The sequence below is a fragment of the Euprymna scolopes genome, chromosome 43 (assembly GCF_053919585.1).
Source record: "Euprymna scolopes isolate OS-2025 chromosome 43, ASM5391958v1, whole genome shotgun sequence".
Lineage (NCBI taxonomy): Eukaryota > Metazoa > Mollusca > Cephalopoda > Sepiida > Sepiolidae > Euprymna > Euprymna scolopes.
In genome coordinates this window covers 61,922,083-61,944,843 of record NC_136524.1, presented here as the reverse complement: position 1 = coordinate 61,944,843, position 22,761 = coordinate 61,922,083, and the positions used below count along the sequence as shown (strand labels likewise).

The 22,761-nt window shown below is 36.0% G+C and overlaps 1 protein-coding gene across 2 annotated transcripts in view; it reads left to right on the top strand.

Moving 5' to 3' along the window:
• LOC145268366 (protein jagged-1b-like) overlaps positions 1–22,761 on the top strand; it is a 199,711-nt gene that overhangs the window by 149,542 nt on the left and 27,408 nt on the right. For both annotated transcript variants that reach the window (XM_080123913.1, XM_080123912.1), the window contains 5 exons: positions 4,734–4,907; positions 7,352–7,502; positions 8,738–8,902; positions 12,840–12,953; positions 16,528–16,641. In XM_080123913.1, coding sequence (XP_079980039.1) covers positions 4,734–4,907; positions 7,352–7,502; positions 8,738–8,902; positions 12,840–12,953; positions 16,528–16,641 — 718 coding nt within the window. The remainder of the gene's footprint in view (positions 1–4,733; positions 4,908–7,351; positions 7,503–8,737; positions 8,903–12,839; positions 12,954–16,527; positions 16,642–22,761) is intronic.

Below are 22,761 nucleotides of genomic sequence, written 5' to 3'. Positions count from 1 at the left end.
TATCTCTGGCCAGGTCTTTATTTATCCCTTTTTCTCTCAAGTCCATTCTTATTACCTTTCCTCTTTTCCTTGGCCTATCTCTATAAACTGACATTCTTAAATCAACTGTTTTCTGTTTACCCCTACATTCTTTCAACATTATCGCACCATTGAAGTCCCTTGTTTTGTACACATCTCCCTATACTGTCCAGATTTTATCTTAAGAGGTCATTAGAATAAATGTTTTACACCTAACTAAAGAGTTTTCATACATTCTTTCAACATTATCGCACCATTGAAGTCCCTTGTTTATTATACATCTCCCTATACTATCCAGATTTTATCTTAAGAGGTCATTAGAATAAATCCCGTCTTCAAGACTTATATTACACATCTATCATATCATTCTTGTATCTTTTCTCTTCATGCTACGCATGTCCTCAACTCTTACAGGCTAGGTTTCACTTTCATACATCACACTGTTTACACATGCCTGACTTTCCCTTTGATCAACAGTGGTAACACTCTGCTGGTTAGTAATGGCAGAAATTCTCTGAACTTACTTCATCCCCTCCTTACTCTTGTAATCACATTAATTCCATGCTCTTCTCTCGGCTCCAATGCTATCATCTATTAAACTTCTGAACAATTTCAATGGCTTCACCATCCAGATGCATACTTTCTCCACATCTGAGTTCTCTTGCATATTCATTGTCTTCAACTTCTTCCATACGCAAACTGGTTATCATCTCTTAAAAAAAACTGTAATTCTAGGTGTATTTCTTGTGTTCACATGTATTGAACACATTTCCACAGGAATGCTTCCCTGCAGATTATAACATGGTTGTCTTTAAGTCCAATATCAGCAGATATTTATCATGCATCATTGTTATAAGTCATCAAATTTTGTCCATTCTATTCATCATCCACCCTCAATGGCCCGATTTAATCTTCTTCTGACGTCATCAGAACTAAGTCTCTCTTTTAAGACTTGCATTACACACCCATTATATTTTCATATTATTTCTCAGCAATAAATATTCTCAGTCTTCACTGGCCAGATTTCGCTTTCATACATCATCACATTGTATACACATGCTTAATTCAGGTACTTCTCTGCTAGTTAGTAATGGTGGAAGTTCCCCTAAGTCTATTCCATTCCTCTAATTCTTGCACTAGCTTCTTCCTGTGCTCCAATACTATCACCAAGCTTCTGAACAACCTCAATAGCTTCACTGTTCAGAAATACTTTCTCCACGTCTGAGTTTTCATCCCTCTCCATTGTCTTGCACTTCTTGCACACACAAACTAGTTATCCTCTCTCAAACGACCAAGAATTCCATTCCAGTCATTGTGTACCCAATGTTTACAAGTACAATAAAAAAATTGAATTGCACCTAACTTCCTTTTTATAAATTTAGCAGGAACCCTTTCTCCCTTTTTTTTTATCGAGCTTTCCAACCCTAAAACCACTGGAGTAAATTTCAGGTTAGTGGTAAAGTTAAAGGAACATTGTTTTACCCCCACCTCTAGAAAAAAAATCTAGTTATATGCTCTATGAGACTTGTACTGTACATTCAGCATATCATTCTGCTTATCAATTTTTCTCTTCATGCAATGCATGTCCACAACCTTCATTTCTATACATCATCACACTAGGTACACATGAGTGGTGTAGGCTCTTCCCTTAGCCGATAATAATTCCATTGCAATCCTTGTGTATCCAATGCTTGCAAATACCACAAAAGACTAAGTTGCACCTAACTCTCTTTTTATAAACAAAGCAGAAGATATCTCACTACTGATGCAATTCTCTATCTATATAAAAGCCAAGTACGTCCAAGGATGGAATACTGTTGCCATATCTGGGCAGGAACTGCTAAAAACAGCCTATCCTGCCTTGACAGAGTACAAAATAAACTCCATGGCTTAGTGGGGATGCCCTTTTCTCTACCCTGCAACCTCTCTCCCACAGAAGAGACATTGCGAGCCTGTCCTTGTTTTATCGTTACTTCCATGGCAGATGCTCGTATGAACTCCAATCTCTGGTCCCCCCTCACCAATCTTTCACGAAAAATACCCGTCTAGCTGAATCCACTGTGAAAAATTTCCCCCACTCTATATCTGTGCCTAAATCAAAACGCGGATTCCATGAACAAAGCTTCTTTCTTATAACTGCACGCCTGTGGAACTCTGTTCCATCTGCCTGCTTCCCTCCGGACTACAACTTGGATGTCTTCAAGTCCAATGTTAACAAATTCCTAATGAACCGCCCCCTTAAGTAAACACTTCATCAAATCTCCTCACTAACTTAATGTACTTGCAATAACCCTTATCCCTGAGTGGCTTCCGGGCCTTGATAAGTGGTGATCACTGTGTAAAAAAAAAAAAAAAAAAGGGGGAATTTTTCTGTTTTGGGGAACTTTCCAACACCACAACCACTAATCATCACTTTGATTTTGGTAACATTCATTGATTTTTCTTCTTTCTTTTCGTTTCTTTACAGCAGTGTTTTTCGACCAGGGTTCTGTGGAACCTTAGGGTTCCGCCAGTACAGTCCAGGGGGTCCGCAATTTCTAAATCAGAACAAGAAACAAATTAGCAGAATGCTAAATTCAATTTTGAAAACATTTTTATCATTATATGCACATTTTAAAAAAATATTGTTTGAATATAGTAAATTTTACCTAATTAAACTCGTTACATTTGAAAAATTAACTTTTCTTTCCATATTAGGTTTGCTTTTATATATTCGTATTATACAGTCAATGCCAAAAGAATCACACTGAACATTATACGAGTATTTTTGTTTCGTTTTATTTTTTAATTGCTGTTTATTGCATAAGACAACTAAATTATTGTATAGAGATTCCATGAACCAGTGGAATGTTACTATGGGTTCCGCCCCAGCGGAAAAGTTGAAAAGCACTGCTTTACAGCCTCATTCAAAAGATAGATAAAGTTATGCGAAAATGTTAATATTTATTGATTTATATGAATGAATGCGAAATTTTTGTCATCTGTCTACAAGAAACTTATAAAATGAAATGTTTATTATAAGAAATTTTGTTTTCAAGTGTTTCAGGCAGCAAACTTTGTGAAGCAACAGTGAACTTGCAAATCCAGCTGTCTACTAATAACTCTTAGAAGCATCTTTATTAAAATTATGAATAAACAAACTGTTTTGAAACCATGTTAAGATGCAAATATTTTATTAAGAAAAAAAAGCATTTAATTTTTTTTTTTTTTTTTACTTGAAATGTTTCTTGATACAACTAAGGCCACGGACATTTTATTTGAAAAAAAAAAAAAAAAAAAAAAAGAAAACCTGTTTCCTTATACTTAAACGATAGATATTTTACTATCTGTAATTAATAAGAAACATCTTTTTCAAGTTTTAAAAAAATTTGGCTGACATTTTCTATTTAAGAAAATATTTTCACCTTCACATGCGTTCAAAGCTGTTTATTCAAAGTTTTTAATCAAGAAAATCTTTTTTGGTAACTGTTTCCATTCTCAACACATCTGATCTATGTAATGTTATCGAAAAGATAATAAGCCATAGATCAAAAATTGTAATTTTAGATTATCACATGCTGAATGTATTGAACTTATTTCACTTACTTCTTACCCTTGCTATCATACTAGCACCTGCTCCACTTTATCTTCTAATTGCATCACCAAGATGACAAAATTTCTCAACAACAATATCTTCGCCATCCAGGTATACAATAAGTTCCAGACATTTTTTGTACCGGCATTTAAAATTATCATACATTATTGCTATACATATTATGAGATGACTGGCCAATTTTTATGACTTCAGATTCAAATGAACAGCTACAGCAGGAATTGGAATACACCCTACTAAAGCCTGATTGTCACAGCTGGTAAATTTCAAAAATGCAATCTGGACGTGAGGACACTTTAAGAAAATGAGATGCAATAAAATTCTGTTTTAAACTTGGAAGAAATGCTGCAGAAACGTATGGAATGCTTCAGACTGTTTTTGGACCATCTTGCATAAATTGAACATCAGTTTCTGAGTGGCATAAGAGATTCAAAGAAGGCAGGGAGTCAGTAATGGATGATGAGAGGTGTGGGAGGAGTAAGGAAGTCAGAATACTAGAGTTTATTGGCCAAATAAAGGGTTTCATGGATCGCAACTGTTGTGTGTCTATAGAGACAATAAGTGCACAGTTTGATGTTAGTGTGGAAATTGTACACACAATTATTCGTGCGGAACTGAAGATGCAGAAAATTTGAGCAAAGTTTGTCTCAAGGGTGATCCTTGTCACAGACTATTTGACCAAGATGGGCATCAAGACAGTTCCTCACCCTCCCTATGATCCAGAACGTGCTCCCTGTGACATTTTCGGTGTTCCTTAAGCTCAAAGAAAACCTTAGAGCCTGTCATTATGAGACAGTTGAGGAGATGAAAGAAGCTGTGAGAAAGGTCATTGACACAATCACACTAATGGACTTGCATGGCGCTTTTCAGAAGTTGTTTGAACAGTACAACAAGTGCATTGCAGCCAGAGGAGATTACTTCAAAGAGAACTAGAGTTTAATGTGTGTACTATCAATAAAAGTGCCCATACAAAAAAAGTCTGGAAACTTATTGAAGGCACCTCGTATTTTCTCCATATCTGAGTTGACATTCGTCTCTGTTGTCTTACAAGTCTTGAGCTGTATAGATTGTTATTTTAATCAAATGTTTTAACGAAATTATTGTTTTTTTTTTTAATTTCCAGGATTTGGTAAATGGCTATCAGTGTACATGTGCTGCTGGATTTACGGGTGATCACTGCGAAAGAGAAATTGATGAGTGTCGTAGTTTCCCTTGTCAGAATGGTGGAGTCTGCCACGATGCTATAAATGGATTCAGTTGTGAGTGCCGGGCTGGATACTTTGGACCTCTATGCCAGGTAGATTTATTTATTTAAAAAGAAAAAGAAAAGAAAATTATATTTTTATTGTGTTATGTACAGTCTAAAATAAAAATAATGCTGAGTTATTTTTCTTGCACAAAGAAAGGAGAGTATTTTTTTATGGAAATCGCTTCAAACAAGGCATAAAGCCACTTGATGTAAGGAGCTAACATGAACAAAAGATGATCATCGCAAAGAAAGGGGATTGACCTTAATCTTGAAAAGACCAATGCTATGAATAGGAGGAAAGCAGTCGGCAGGAAGAGAGTTCCACAGACCTGCAGTTTATGGAAAGAAGCTATTGGAATAGAAAAGCTGTATTACAATGAGGTATAAAATCAGTGAATTAATGAAGACCACTAGACTGATGAGTTAGACGAGCTAGAACAAAGGAAGCAGCGAATAAATCAAACAATTCTCAAGAAAATATACCATAATAGTATTTATAGAAAAAAAAACGAGACTAGCAACATCACATCTCTGAGAGAAAGAGTGCAGAGAAGAAGGAAGTGTGAAGCCCATCGTATTACACATACGTTTATGACAACAATACGCCATACATGGTCTGACAGTAGATTTGTAGAGATAGAGAATAGTCTCGGGTGTCCAAAAAGTGTTTAATATGATAGCGAGAACCGATTTTACAAGACGCAAAAAGAGCAATGGATTTAATATTTTAACTCTAAGAATGATTTGATGAAAAAAGGAAGACCGAGAAGTTTCAGTCGATTTTTCATCAAAAGCAGAGTCGATCCATGAGAACGATAGAAAGAAAAGAGACAAGGATTAAACAAATGAAGCCGTTTCATACCCCAATTTACAATTGAACTCGGATCAAATTCTAAATTAGCTGCATATTTCAAGTAAAATTTGCAGTACAAAGTTGGCTATTACAGTTTGGATGATAAACAAAAGTGGCTTGCCTTCACAGACTTGATTATAATCCATGTTTTTCTGGATTTACGGATGACCACTGAAAAAGAGAAATGGATGACTGCTTAGTCACCTCTTTTGTAGACTCTAAATAATGCAAGGGAGATAAGTACGTTTGTCTAATAGCTTAACAGAGCATTTCTTTATTAGTATAGCAGAGAAAAATCAAGTCTACATGCCTGGGAAGTGTTTAGGGTATGTGAAAGGGTAATTATCACATCATCGAGTGTGGTTTCTGTCCGCAAAGGGAAATTTGGGAAGGAGTGCTTTGTAGTGTCTAAGGTGGAGTTAAAGGCGTTTATGAAAATCAGAAAAAAAGTGGTATTTATTCAGAATACAACCCAATCTTTGGTAAGTTTGCATCTGCATCTTCCAGCAGGTTACAGTAAGCAGCCAGAGTATGCAAACACAATTAGTCAATCAACTGTCAGCAGATGACAAGTTCTAATGAAATTGTGAAATTAAAAAAATTGTATTTGTAAATTAATTATAACTTGTTATGTGAATGTATTCAATCTCCTGAAGAAGTCATCACTTTCTGCCAAGAATAAGACTTCTAGCAAAACAACAACAAAAAAAAAAAACTGTGACTATATGTGCAGGATGATGCTGAACAGGAGGACATTTGCAGACAAGTTTTCTTACACAAATATGAATACAAAATGCAGAGGAATTCTACACTCATAAGAACCGACACTGTTTTTCTCAATGACGAATAGTCATGGGTCAAATACTGAATGGGATATTATACCTGTGGTCCTATGACATGACAACTGTAAAGGATTTAAAGAAAAGCATCCGACCCCTAAAATAAAGATTTAGCAAAAACAAAAAAGTTGAAAAAAGAAACAATTTCATTTATAACAGTTGTTTCTTCTGTTTTCATTGTTAAAAAAAAAAAAAAGAAAAAAGAATTATTTATTTGAAACTTTTTTTGAAAAAAAGAACATTATTTTTATTGAAATAAAAAAGGATTATTTTTATTGAAAGAAAAAAAAGATTATTTTTATTGAAACTTTTAAATGATTAAACTTACAGTAACTTTTCTTTTCTGAATTTTTGAGATGAGGATTGATTATTCATATTATTTGGATTCTTCGGACTACTGTTCTCATCTTGAGTGTTATTTGACAGAAAGATTTCTGAATTCAATAAGAAACAACTTAAGAAGGCTGTAGGTGACATCGACCGAAATGTTGGGCAAATAACACTCAAAATGAGAACAGTAGTCCATATCACCCAAATAATAGAAAGTTTTTTCTTGTTTTACGGTTTTGTTTTCAGCGTTTTTGTCCTGTTTGATTTCAGTATCACATATTGAATTTATTGTTTCCAGCAGTTTTCTTGTCAGCTTTTTGTAGCTGCTTATGTAATCATGCTAGAAGATGCCGAGGTAAAATCAGATTGTATTCTAGAAAAGCACCCAAAAATAATGGAAAACCCAATCCTTTTGCAGCTGACTTGGCAGTATCTTCTATGTATTGTTTTAATTAATTTTGATTTTTCAGAACTCTCTTGATATGTGCAACCCAGACCCGTGCAAAAATGCAGCTCGTTGTTTTGATTTACGAGGCGACTTTTTCTGCCGATGTTTACCTGGGTTTAAAGGAAAAGACTGCAGTCAAAAAAAGCCAGTATGTCCCAATGGTATATGTGAAGGTAAGTTAATACTTTGAAAAAATTAAACACTGAGTTCTGACTTAAGAACCAAATCAAAAATATTGGCAGAGAGCAGCACTTTTATCCCTGCCACTGCTTGCCACCAATCACAAACAGGGTTTTGCCACATGTGATTCAAATTAAGCAGTTAAATTATGACCCAAAGGGAAAACATTTGAAATTTAATAAGAAGAACTAGTAATTGTCAAGAACTCCCCTCCACCCACGAAAGAAACAAAAATAAAAAAAAAAACTTGCATGGTGTACAAATATCGAACACCAAAAATCATCTAACTTGATCAATTAGTTTTATTTTTAAATAAGAAAGTCGAATTTTATAGATAAATGATGCTTGTCAATTTCTCAACGCCATTTTTTTGTAGGACAGGGAAGATAATCCTAAATAATTCAAACATTTGCAAGATTTTAGAAAAGCATGTTTAACATAAGGGGAAGGAGCATTGGAAAAGTTCAAGTTCATCAGTCGCTGATGATTTTTTTGGATTTTTAAAAGCCTTTGAAAGGCAGATCCACTGCAATGAAACTATAGTATGTCTCTGAAATATGTAACATATAGTTTTTATATAAATAATTCGTATTTTAGCACTCACATTTGCGATCAAGCAAATTTATTGATTTCTTTTCAAGGCATCCCGATGCCATATATAGACACAGGCATCATACATACACACACACACACACACACACACACACACACACACACATATATATATATATATATATATATATATATATATATATAGTAAGTTATAAAATGTATATGGCACATAAGCCTGAAGAGTCCTAGAGTGGATGAAACGCAGAATATTTAGTGTAGCTTAATCATGTACATTTTACAACTTACTAACTAGCTCTACCTACGTATTGAGCACTTTTGAAGTAAATACTTAAAGTTTACGCATAAATCTATACTTTCGTATATTAATCTTATGTGAGTAAATTAAGTAGTTATATATATATATATATATATATATATATATATATATATATATATTTATTTTCAAGGCATCCCAACACCATATATACACACATACATCACACACACACACACACACACACACACACACACACACACACAAATATATATAAATTCAAAATGGCGTAATGGAAACATATTAAAGGTATATGCAGCTTCTCTTCCAATTTGCGGATGTTAATCATGTCAAATCACATTCTTTAATATTTGTGTGTGTGTGTTTTTTTTTTCTTTCCAGTTATTGATAGTTGCTCCATTACAACTACATCGGGTCAACCATTAAATAAAGTCCGTCGCGTGTCATCCAACGTTTGTGGTCGACATGGAAAATGTTGGAGCTTTCCAAACGGAGATTTCACTTGTAAATGCCAACCCGGATATCAAGGACGATACTGCCATGAGAGTAAGTATGGGAAGATCACTTTCATAGTTTTTCATTGCTTTCTATATATTCAACGCCAGTTGTGTTATCTTAGAAATTGTCAGACACAATTCTTTGTTGTCATTTCCACCCACTTCGCTGTCTTCCGGCTCCCACAATTTCACAGGGTCAGCCTCTTGACCTGCTTGTGAACTTTGAATAACACGTATCCTGTTTATTTATTTTTTTTTTTTTATTGACGTTTCACCCCCCAAAGCAAGATACAAAGCTACTTATTTGTGAGGGGCTACTATTTGAGACCAGATTTGCAGGGATACTATTTATGGATGTCTGTTCACATTACTCTTCAATTACTGCATGTCAGTACAGTCAAGGAAGCAGGGGCCGGTCAGGGAATTCCGAAGGCCAGCATTCTGAGGGAAAAAGCTATTCGAGTAGAAGGTTTTACAACATCTAGAAATATTTAAAGTGTAGGGTGGAATTTTATAATATAGATGGAACACGATATGGAACCAATCTATATATAAAAACTCAATGTTTGTGTGTATGTCTTTTTTTTATCGCTTTGTTTTTGCTGGGGTTTCAGCATTCTACTGAATGCCAGACTTTCACCCACTATTTCAGAGACTCCAACCAAAAGATGTGTTTTTAGGATTCTAACCGTTCCTTTAACTCTGTGTTAGTTCCATGGATTGTTTTGTTATCCCGACTTTGCTTACTAACATAGGTATGATTTAATGATTTATATATATTTTTGTATTTTTCCAGTGGGAATGAAACTTTGTGGGCATAAGAGCATATTATGCATCATTAGGCTACTCTGTAATCTCTTCTTCTCTATATAAATAAAATGAACTCATTTTTTCCCGTCTGATTTTGGCATTAATAGGATTAAAAATCAAGATATTTCATGCAAATATAATATGCACAAACGGCAGAACAATATCTGAGGTGTGTTATAGGCTTATTATTTCTCAAATTCCTCGATAATCTTAGATTTCTATACTTTTTCTGCTGAGAAGTCACGGCCAAAATCGATTAAGATCAATGGAAGTGGTAAAATATTTTCTCTCTAATAAATTCCTCCTCCCCCTGCCACCACTTAACACCGTTTGGGGATCGTTCACAAGGAACAGTTGAGAAGAGAACACCGGTTTGGCTTCATAGTTCTTTCATGTGAAGTTATTTAAAATCACTAAACTAAGCTGCAGTGCTCTGTGGCGTAGTGGTTAGCATGCTGGACAATTCACATTATATTTTCACGTTCGCGCCGACCTACCGTAGTCGTTTTTTTTTTTTGTTTGTTTTTTTTTTCCTAAACAACTGGAATGGACTTTTCTTGGTGGCCGAACTGTTAACGTTGCAGATGTTTTTTTTTTATTTTTTTTCACACTTTATTTTCCTACTTTTACTCATGACTCCGGGTTTGATCCTTCCTACTTACCTACCATAACATTTTTTAAAACTCCCCCCCCCCGTCCCGGAAACAAACACTCGGGCAACGCCGGGTACCCCCGCTAGTATTTAATATGGAGTTAATATATTTTGGTATTCTATTTATCATAAGTTTTGATGGTGTTATTATTTTATTTACAATGTATTACTTGTTACAGTCTTGTAACTATTAGCTAATGTGGTGCTAGTGCACTTATTGAACCGTGCTATTTTTAAATAGTATTTTCAAAAAAAAAATTTTTTTATTACATGTTCACCGCAAACAAGGCATATTGCCACTTTGATGTAGAGGGCTACTATCAGGGACATAAGCTACAAGGGTACTATGTGGAGAGTTGGGCAGCAAGATGTCGGTTCACGTTACACTTGAACTTCTGCATGTCAGTACAGTTGGGGAAGCAGGAACCCGGAAGGGAATTCCAAAGTCTAACACTTCTGGGGAAGAAACTATTGGAGTAGAAGGCTTAAATTCAAGTTTTACAGCATGTTTTCTTTTTTATTAAATTGTTAGGTGAAAGTACAGAATAGTTACAAAACACCAGCTCTCCGCATGTTAAGAATGGCTTTATAAATTAAAACATTATTTCAGCATGGATCAATGAGTGCATCAGAACTGCTAATGTAATATCTTATTTCTTCCTTAGTTTTATAATTTATTTTATTGTATTATTTTATATTAATACCGACAAGATACAAGTGATTCAAACGGTTCAACAGGAACTATAGATATGTCCGGAACCAGCAGGATAACTATCTATATTATACAATATAATAACACTATGAACATTTTCGTATTTGAGTGTATAAACACCTCATAGGACTAACCATGTTTGGAACACCCAGGTGACTAACGCAGGGTTAGGCGAAATTGCTTGATCCTCTCTGGTAATTGGTTCACCGGGTATATACGCCAGGTAGATTTTGTGGTTGGTTGTTGGTTTTTGTTTTACGGCATATCAACCCTATTCGGGTTATTTAATGCCGAATCCAAAGATTTTGAAGAAACATTTTTTTTAATAGAATATATTTGTTGTTTTCACGTCGGTTTCTATTTAACCCATAGTTGGGACCCTAACAGGTACTACGACTCCAGGTCAGAGTGGACCTGGGAGCAATGGTAATTAAAGGGTGGCTCCACACTCCCCAAAGCCCACAAGCTGAGGCCTCACCACTGGATATAGTTTAAGGTCATATCCAGGACCCTCATTGAGGGACTTTTACCCTCTGCAGAGGGGCAGTCGGCCTATTCTAATGCCCCACCGACAGGGCCGGTAGATTTTGTGTGTGTGTGTGTGTGTGTGTGTGTGTGTGTGTGTGTTTGTGTGTGTGTGTGTGTGTGTGTGTGTGTGTGTGTGTGTGTGTGTGTGTGTGTGTGTGTGTGTGTGTGTTCCCTTGCATAAAAATAGAATATAGTTGAAGTTTTAAGGGGGTTATGGCAGCATAGCTCCTGAAGAGGTGCATTAGAAATTCAGGAACACTTCCATTGTTTTCCCCAGTAGATTTTACATAAGAATATATTTTTAGATTTTATGTAGATTCTCTAACCTTTCTTTCTATGAGGAATATACAAACATCACACACACAGGCATATAGTTTTATATCTCTACTATTATATAAAAGTGTGTGAGTTCATTCCTTATGGACTCGAAAGCGTCTGAGTTGATTTTTTATGAAATTTAACATGAAGGTACTTTATGTGCCTGACAGTGTTCTTAGATAGGTTTTGTATCGAAATGTCTTTGATATGTATTGATAACCAAAATAATCCGATGAAAAGAGCAGGTAATTTTAACCAAAGTTAACAAGTGCATTTGAGAAATTTTATTACCACACAAGCCAAAAGGCTCGATATAAAATCAACAGTAGGTTCTTTGATATGATAGAGGCGCATGTGAAATGAATGTTTTTGTTTTAAGCACAATTGCACCATAATACTTGACTTTTTAATTTTGAACTTAAATACAAGCCATTATCACCACACAAGCATATAAAATCAGCAGTAGGTTCTTTAATATGACAGGGGCATGTTCAAAATGAATGTTTCCGTTTAGGGCACAATTGAAGCATGATATTTGACTTTTGCATTTTAAACTTAAATTTTAGCCATTATATATAAAAAAATAATTTTATAAATCAACAGTAGATTCTCTACATTGTAGCTTACAAGGTATTGTGCATAAAGTCGCTCAAAAAGGCATAGTGCTTCACAATGAGTGCCCAACCAGAGCAGGCAATCAATTAATTTGATTGAAAAATGGGCGATTTCACTGATTTCGATGGCAATAAAAATATGGGTGCGTGAAACATTCGTTGATCATCATTAAATCCAGGGCAACGTTGGGTCTCCTTGCTAGTATTGTATACAGATGTATAAAATTCGCTGGGAGATTTTAGGCAGTCGTCATCGACTACATTGTAAAGATTTCATGGGATTTATATTGTTAGAAGAAATTCCATAATCTTCGGGGCTTTTTTTATCAACTATGTATTTGTTTCTTTTCAGACATCAATGACTGTGCTCATTCTCCATGCCAAAACGATGGAACTTGTATTGATGGTGTCAATTCCTACCAATGTGTTTGCGCTCCTGGGTGGGCCGGACCTAACTGCACACAAAGTAAGACTGCCTTACATATCAAAGATTAAATCTGAATAATATTTTTTTTATTACAATAGCAAGGATAAAATCAATTTAATAAGCTTTAAACCATTATAAGGACATTTCAGGTCAAACGTTTTTTGTTTGTTTTGTTTTGTTTTTTGTTTTGTTTTTTTTTTTAAATTAGACATTTTGCTATTTTTTTGGGGGGGGTTAGAGTGTGGCATATGTAACAGAGCGCAGACATGCATATAAGCAGCTATATGCAAATACCGAGTTGTTTGTGAAATGAGGAAAAAGAGAGCACGTTAGAGAAGACGATCACTTTAGAGACGTGGATGACGTCATGGCCGTATCGAAAAGTCACACGTGACGGGAGATTGAGGAAATAAATATTTAAAAAGAAAAAAAAAGGAGTCTAGTTATTATTTGTTTTCTGTTTCTTGCGATGTACTCCCCTACAACGTGTTGGATTCCGGGTGGCTACATGTTAACGCGTGCGCATAAAACTAAGTAACGTTACAAATGCACTTTTGTTTGATTTTATATTTTGGTATGCCTTTTTTTTTTTAGGTTGTTTAAGATATTATTTGGGTAATTCTTTTGAAGATAGTTCTGTTTAATTATTCATATTGGTTTGTTTCGTAGACAAAATTTTAGCACTTGTTTCCAAGTGTTCGTTTCCCTCTTTTGCTTTAGGTGGGCGGACGTGATTTTCAATAATTTATCCTTAGTCAATGTAAGAGGGGGGAGCCCTTTTATACGAAGGCAATTTGTATTTTTGCAACTGCCAGATTGCCTCTTTAAAAACAACCTTGTGTCACATTTTGCTTTAGTGGGGAGGCAAATAAATACCATAAGTTGCGATTTATTTCTAAGTTTTAAAAACATTGTTTGCACATCATCATTCATTTCGCGTCCTTTAGTCACTGTTTAAAAGATAAATAAACTTAACAATAAACAATAGGCCGATCAAGACAAGTAATATATATAAACTTGTATCGAAATTACGGCATAATCACGTTGACACACCGCTCCCCCCCCCCGTAAGTTAAGCAACATTGAACCTGGTCAGTACTTAAATGGGTGACCATTTGGGACGTCCAAGTGCTGTACGTGCTCTCCGCTTATCTCGTCCTGAACTTCTCTTTGCTGCTGAACTCAAACAGTGCCGATTCAGGAGAGGTGTGGTTGGAGATTGCGCAACCCTTGCCTCACAATTACACGCGCAACTGCCCCTACACGGGGTATCCTTCGCCTTTCGAGACTAAACGGAGGCATCGATCGAAATTATCAAAATGTTAAGAGATTTCTATATGAAAAAAATAAGAAAGATTTTGTTTCTGTTTCCAACAAAGTTTTTTTTTTTTTTTACACAGTGATCACCACTTATCAAGGCCCGGAAGCCACTCAGGGATAAGGGTTATTGCAAGTACAGTTATGAATGAAATGTTTATTCTTTTGAAATTTAATGCTTCAAGTATTTCAAACAGCGAACTTTGTAAAACAGTAGCTACTTAGTTTTCAACATGTTTGTACAAACTAATTTCTTTAATAAGTCCTATTATTATTGTTGTTGCTATCGTCGTTGTTGACGGTTTTCACACAAGCCATCATCAAAGATTTCTCTTTGAGAACAACTTGTGGTGTTCCCTGGAGGCTGAGTGACAACAAATCTCTCGAGATTTCCAGTACTTTCCACCTCTTTCGATAATCTTTGCAAAAGAATATGCGTTATCACAAGAGCTGCTTACCATTAATTTCTTCTTGGCAGCGACGATTGGTCTTCACTGGAATTTGGATGGCAATAACCCTCCCCAAGGTCCCAGTCCTCTTCACACTCATTCAACAACGGTCTGGCTAGTGCTTTCTCTCCTCGCTCTTTCCATTCTCCTTGACCCTTCAACTATTTGGAGTGGTGCCAGTCGTGCTAACTCTACAGTTATTATTATTGTTATTTTTTTTTCTTGTTCACCCCAAATAAGGCTTATTGCCATTTGGATCATAAGGGGCTACTATTCGGAACCATGTTTCTGGGAGCACTCTAAGTAGGGAGTTGAGCAGCGAGATGGCTGTTCACATTACATTTAAATTTTTGCATGTTAGTAGAATCAGGGAAGCATAAAACTAGAAGGGAATTCTAGAGTTTAGCAGTCCGAGGGAAGAAACTATTAGAATAGAGGGCTTTCTGATATCTAGCGAACTTTACAGATGGGCAGTTCAAAGAAAGAAACTTTGCTCATGGAATTTGCATTTAGTTTTAGGCACAGACAGAGAGTAATGGAAATTGTTGGCAGTGGTTGTAGATAGATGAGTGCTTGTTGGCCATGTCATCATAGATTGAAGCTTAGTCGAAGACTTGTCATGAAAATAACGAGAGAGCAGAGATAGACTCATAATGTTTTTAGTCGCGTGCAGCAACTCTATAAGTCACTCCGTCAGTCTGTCGGTCGGGCGGTCTGTCGGTCTGTCCATAACAGTTTTGTGCTTGGCCTTTTTGATTAAGATCAAAGGTCTGTTGTCTTTTGGAGATTTTACTTTTTAAATTTTTTAATTTTATATTGAAATTTTTTAATTGTATTTTTTTCTTTAAACAGAATAAATTAAATATGAAGATCAAAGTGTAGTATCTGTTCTTACTACATGCTGTACTTATTGTGATATAAAGTGGGGGATCACTTTCCTGTATTAATTTAATGTAAAATGATCACCCACTTTACAACCAGTCAGTCTCAAAGCCATTCAAGTCATTCTCCAGATCATTCAAGTTGTTTTTGCAGGATCCCAGTTATTTTTCAAGCATTCAAGTCATTCTTAATGTCATTCAATTCATCCTTAAGTTCATTAAAGTCATTCTAAGTCATTTACTTTTTATTTATTTAAGTCATTTCAGCACATTTTTCGGTCATTTTAGTTTATCTTTAAGAATTTCATGTCAATCCTACATTTACGTATTCATTCATTACACGAGAGCACGTGACTAATGGCTATCGGCCTTTTTCCTGTGAGAAAGAAGTAGTCAGGTGGAGAAAAGGACATTGTCCACTAGATTTCGAACCCTGTCAAGGTAGAAAAGAGTACTCTGAAAAGCACTTCCCCAGATGTGGCGAAAGCACTCCATCTTAGGACGTATTTGGTTCTTATGCAGGTAGAGGAATGTGTTGGGAGATTCTGGAGCGGTAGCTTGATCCAAAACCCCTAATTAACTATAGCCCCTTATGTTTGTGTAAATGTGTCTTTTTATAGGTGACTAACAGTTTGTTTGTTTGTTTGTTTTTAATTTCAACATTTGTTAAAGCTCTGAATTTTTTAGATGAGGGCTGATTGTTTATATAACTTGTATTGATCGGACTATTGTTCTTATCTTGAGTTATTTGTGTAATGTTTCGGTTGGATTAGCCTTCGACCGTCTTCAGACCATCAAACAACAACCAATATACCTGAGAACGGTGAAAGGCTAATCCAACCGAAACGTTCCACAAATAACCCTCAAGATGAGAACAATAGTTCAATCAAAACAAATACTATTAACAATAATAATTACATAAATTTTTATTTGATTGTTTATTCATTTTATTTTATACCCATCCAGATCTTGATGACTGTGTAAAAAATCCATGCCATCATGATGGGGTTTGCACTGATCAAGAAAATGATTTCCATTGTACTTGCGTCCAAGGTTGGAAGGGGAAAACTTGTATGTCAAGTAAGTGGTTTAATAAATTCAATCAATTTAAATGAAAAAAAAAAAAAAATTATTGTTATTTCAGAGATTAAATCTTTAAAAAATAACATTTTAACGGAAATTAATAACCAAATATTATGATAAATCTGTTAAAATACATATATAGTTTGTAAGATCAATTACGGTTAAAGGACCCCAGAAATAAGCCAATATGAAAGATATATGTATAAATAATGTCATAAATATGACTTTTGTAAAGAGTAGATAAGATGCGCATGTTTTTTTGTTTTTTGTTTTTTGTTTTTTTTTGTAATAGAATAAACAAACCAATCTGGATTGGTTTCTCTTTTTTGCTTGTTTGTTTTTATTTTTCTCTTCTTTTTTTTTTGTATCGCATATAGCCTCTCATATCATAATCTGAGTTATATAACAGGGTTTCCGCTCCTTTAAACTTATTCTTGCATTTTTTGTTTGAATATAAACACTGGGTTTGTATTACAATCCACAGAAGTACAAAAAATTTGTCAAAAAACGCATGAATAACAAATAATTGTTACCAAGGGCAAAGATAAATTACTTTTCTACTCAACTGGATAAGTTTTTAATGTTTTTATTTAATGTAAAATGTTTATTTATTTCGAAAAACAAGTAATATTGGGAACAGGAAAAAATGGCTGCGCTGTCTGTTTACATCTTTGAATCTCGATAATCACTTCAAAATAAGAAATAAAACAAAGTGGTGGTAGAACCCCACCCAATAAATGTCACAGAAACATTTATTGGGTGGGTTTCTACCACAGTTTTGTTTTATTTCTTATTTTTAAGTCCTTGCCAAAACTTCAGACATCATTTGTTGTTCTTCGGCAGTGCTCAATATTACTTGTTTTTCGAAATAAATAAACATTTTACATTAAATAAAAACACTAAAAACTTATCCAGTTAAGTAGAAAAGCAACTTATCTTGCCTTTGATAACATTTATTTATTATATTTTGTTTTGTTTTTTGACAACTTTTTCGTACCTTTGTGGATTGTAAAACAAACCCTAAATACTTTCTGAGAGTCCTATTATTTGTAATAATGACAAAGAACGCGTAGCATAACGGATAGAGTACTAAGTAAAATTCAGTTGTAAGTGAAACTCTTCAGGAGGTTTAAAAGTTCAATCCTCAGTGTGGACAATACTAATAATACATCATTTTCTTGACGGACCATTTTATTAACGACGTACATATCCCTGATAAACCTGCTTAGCAACAAAATCACACTCCTTCACTGTTGAAATCCCTAAATGTTAGAAAAATTTCCACTCTAATACCTTCTTCCCTTGAACAGCTAGACATTGGAATTCCCTTCCTGCTACCTGCTTTCCTAACTGTACTGATATGAAGACGTTTAAATGTAACATAAACAAATATTTTTCTTAGGCATGGCCCCAAATAGTAACTCCTTACATCCAAGCACATAAACCTAAACGTAGATTCCATGAACAAAGTTTTGTTCTTAGAACTGCATGACTGTGGAACTCTGTTCCGTTTTCCTGCTTTCCAACTGACTACAAGTCCAACCTGAACAAGTTCTTCATGGGTCGTCCCCTTAAGTAATCTAATTTACCAAATTTCCTCTACTAACGGTTAATATATTTTCCCATTGACTACTGTACACTCATTAACCCTTATCCTCGAGTAGCTTCCGGGCCGTGATAAGTGGTGACTCCTTTGTAAAAAAAAATATGAGTAAAAAAACACCTAAGGCAGTTAACATGCATTTATATATTCTGATTTTTTTTTCTACGAGTGCAACTCATCGTAAGAAAGTGTAGGGAAATAAGGGGAAGCAACTCTGGTTGCCGAGAACACTGGGGGGTTATTTCCCCTTAGGACATTGAGACTCTAAATGGAGAGACGAACGCAGGCTTTTTCCTAATATTGGACTGATATTCACTTGCATCAGTGTAAGACTCTGTCAGATTTTATTATTTACCTCGTATGGTAGAGCCACCACGAGAGTGAGTAAATCCTTTTATTGTATGTTTAGTTATGTTGTGTTACTTGTTTTTGTTGCATTTGTCGATGTGTTAATAAATTATTTTCTCTACCGCTCTCCCTCGACCCAGGACGGCACCATAATAAACAAAGTCTCTGACAGCATAGACGCAGCACTCTCCCTCGACACTAGCGCACAAGTACATGTATTTGATGACTTTAATGTCCACCAGAAAAACTGGCTTGGATTCTCTACTTACACAGATGCAGCGGGCAGCACAACACATAGCTTCACTATATCTCACTCCTTATCACAAATTGTTACGTTTCCAACCCGTTTCCCTGACCAGGAAGAACAACACACATCACTTCTAGATCTGTTTTGACCACAGTTCCCGATGATTGCATAACGAAGGCCCACAGCCCACTCGGGAACGCTGATCATACAGTGATAATGGTTGAAATCGCTCTAAACTCTAGAGCCAAAACTGAAGAGCCAGTGCTCAAAACAACGAGATATTATAAAAAGGCTGACTGGGAAGCCATCAGGGAACTAATCAGAGATGCCCCATGGGGAAATATTTTTTCTCTCCCTGCTGAACAGTGTGCAAACGAGACAACTGACTGGTTCAAAACTGCAATTGAAGTGCATGTTCCCATGCAGAAATTTTATAGTAAGCCCCACTCTCCCCAATGGTCTACTTCGACTTGCGCAACTGCCATTGCTCAAAAGCAGCATGCATACCGCAGATTTAACTGACATAAGTCCAGTTCAAACAGACTGAAGTATATAGAAGCTAGAAATAACGTTAAGAAAGAAATAGCGACAGCTAAGAAAGAATTTACTGAAACCACTAAAAAACGCATCAAAGCACAAAAACTAGGAACTCAAGACTTCTGGAAAATCTACAACAGTGTAGTAAATAATGGGCAATCAACAATTCCCCCACTAACCAACAATCACGAGGTTGTCTCTTCAGCAACCGAGAAGGCTAACATGCTTGCCAGTCGGTTTGCCTCAAACTCCACACTGGACCCTTCCAACCACCCCCTACCCGGCCAGACACCACGCTAGACGATCTGAAAATCACCCCTGCTCAGGTGCATGCTATCATAAAAAACCTTGACACTTCAAAAGCATGTGGACCCGATCTCATCCCAGCTGTGCTATTAAAAAAGTGCTCAGCTGAAGTAGCTCCAGTTCTCTCCAAACTCTACAACAAATGCCTTAATGAAGCTTGCTTTCCGGGCTGTTGGAAAACTGCTTCTGTTCTACCAGTATTCAAGAGTTCTGGCGAAAGGACTGACCCATTAAATTATCGCCCCCTTAGCCTCCCACTTTTTGCCAAAATATTTGAGACCTTAATTAACCATGCTCTAGTCCATCACCTTACAGATGCTAAACTTATGGCTGACCAACAATATGGACTTAGACAAGCCCGGTCCACAGCAAGCATCCTAACTGTAATCTCTGAACGTATATACCATTCACTGGACAAAGCGGGAGAGGTCAGAGCGGTAGCTCTAGATATATCTAAGGCTTTTGACAGGGTATGGCATGAGGGTTTCCTCAGGAAAATTAGATCATATGGTATCACTGGTAGAATACTTAATATAATTAAATCCTTCTTAGATAAGAGAAAAATCCAGGTTGTCCTCGACGGTCGTACATCTAAACAATATGATATAAATGCGGGAGTACCTCAGGGGTCTATCCTTGGACCTCTATTATTCCTGATATTCATAAATGACCTCCCCGACAAAATTGCCTCTGAGATGGGTATATATGCTGATGACACTACACTCTATAACAGGCATGACAGGAAAACAAATGAACAGATTTCTAAAGAAATGGCAGAAACACTACAGAAAGACGTCCAATCTGTAGTGGAATGGGGACAAAAATGGATGGTCACGTTCAATGCCACCAAGACTAAACTAGTTTCATTCAATAATCATAAGAAACCCTCTCTACCACCTATAGCAACCGTCAACGACTCTTTATCTGAGAGTACATCTTTCAAACTCCTTGGTCTAACGTTCACAGGAAACATGAGTTGGAACAATTACATTGAAAGCATTGCCAGGGCCGCTGCAAGAAAGTTGGGCTCTCTCTACCGTGCTAGACAACTACTAACACCCGAAAGTATCCTGTACCTCTATAAGGCCACCATTCGCCCATGTACGGAGTATTGTTATCATATTTTGCCTGGTGCATTTGCTACTAGTCTCTCACTCCTTGATAAGGTTCAAAAGAGAGTCGCAAACCTGATAGGCCCTGAACTGACATTTAAGCTTCAGCCTCTGTCCTATCAACGAAATGTTGCATCCCTCTGCCTGTTCTACAAGTATTTTAGTAGTGAATGCTCTGACAAACTACAAGCGCTTGTGCTCCCACGACGTGAACACCCTCGACAAACCCGACAGGCTGCTAAATCCCACCCCCACACTGTAGAGATCCCTAGATGTAAAAGATCTTTCTACTCCAGTAGTTTCTTCCCCAGAACCGCTAGACTTTGGAATTCCATTCCAGGTCCATGCTTCCCCAACAGTACTGACATGCAGAAGTTCAAGTGTAACGTGATCCGACATCTTGCTGCCCAAATCAAATATAAATCTAAATAAAATTTAAAAAAAAAAAAAAAACAGTAATAAAAATAATAAAACACTCGTATCGCCTGGGCATTCATGTAGGATTTTTAGCTTCCATTTATTTTGATGAACGCCATATCTAAAAACCTACAGAGGCAACAATAATACATATGCCAACCTAAAGATTACGATATCAAATAGTAAAACTAATATGAATTAAAAAGAGAGGAAAATTTAAAAACCAAGGGAAGTAACTCTCCTTATTTTTTATGTTAAGAGTTATTTTATATTATCTTCTTTTTTTTTAAATTTTTTTTACTGTTTCTCACTCTAAATAAGGCACAGTGCCACTAAGTTATAAGGGGCTACTATTTGGTGCCTGATTTGTAGGGATACTATGTACGTAGTTGGGCAGTGAGATGTCTGTTCACATTACACTTAAACTTCTACATGTCAGTACAGTCAGGGAAGTTGGGGCCTGGGAAGAAATTCCAAAGTCTAACAGTTTGAGGGAAAAAGCTATTTGAGTAGAAGGCTTTAGAGATCTCTATAGTGTAAGTTGGGATTTTGCTACTTATCTGGTTTGTCGAGGGTGTATACACAAAGGGTGCTTTAAGCTCGTCCGAATACTTACCATCTAAGAGGCACAAACATGCCACATTTCAATGATGAAATTCTTGCAGTAAAGAGAGGCTGATAACATCTCTTTTGTGAGAAAGGAGGCTGCAGAAAAAGAGAATAGACCATCTCTTACTAGATTGTGAATTCGATTTTGTATTTTGTGAAGATAGTTTGCTAAGTCTTTTGTCTTTTTGCTTTTCTTCTTTAGAACATATTTTTACTCTGCAATGGTGTGCTCTCTTGTTGGTATGTTCAGAGCACTACCAATTTGAACTTTTGGGAGGGACATGTGGTCTGGCAGATTTGCGGGATTACCCAGGAGGTTTTTAAAATGAGAAAGCCAGTTACCAAACTGTTGCTCACAGCTGCCAACTTTGATTGTTGGTGGAGGTTTTGATTCTTTTCCCACTAGTTCATTTGTAGTTTTCCAAACTGCAGAGTTGATTGATATGAAGATGGGAAATGTCAGTTATTTTCCCATTAATATAAGCTTAATCTGCCTTAAGATAAGCATGGTTGACGGATTTTTTAGCAGCTGTTAACTTCTTTTTTTGCTCTAAGGATGGTGATAGTGGTACAGATTTTCTCGAGCTTCTGAGATTTTGATGCCTGAACTAATGTGAATTTTTCGTGATTTTGTGTTTTTTTTTTGGCAAGTATAGATAGAGCTACCTCTTTGTTAGATTTAATCAAGTTTCCATAGATCAAGTCTATGTTCCTTGAATCTAACTGAGAGTTTTCCGAGTCATAATGAGAGAGTTCTTGGAATCTGTTAAACACATTTACTGCATATTGAGATGATAGATTTCTGTTCTGGTAGACTGCTTTACAATTAATCGCTTTCATGGAACCCACAGTTGGTCTTTTCAAAACTCTAAAACTCAGTTTAACTGTGGCAGAGACAATTCGATGGTCAGATTCCACATAAGAAAAAGATGAGCTCG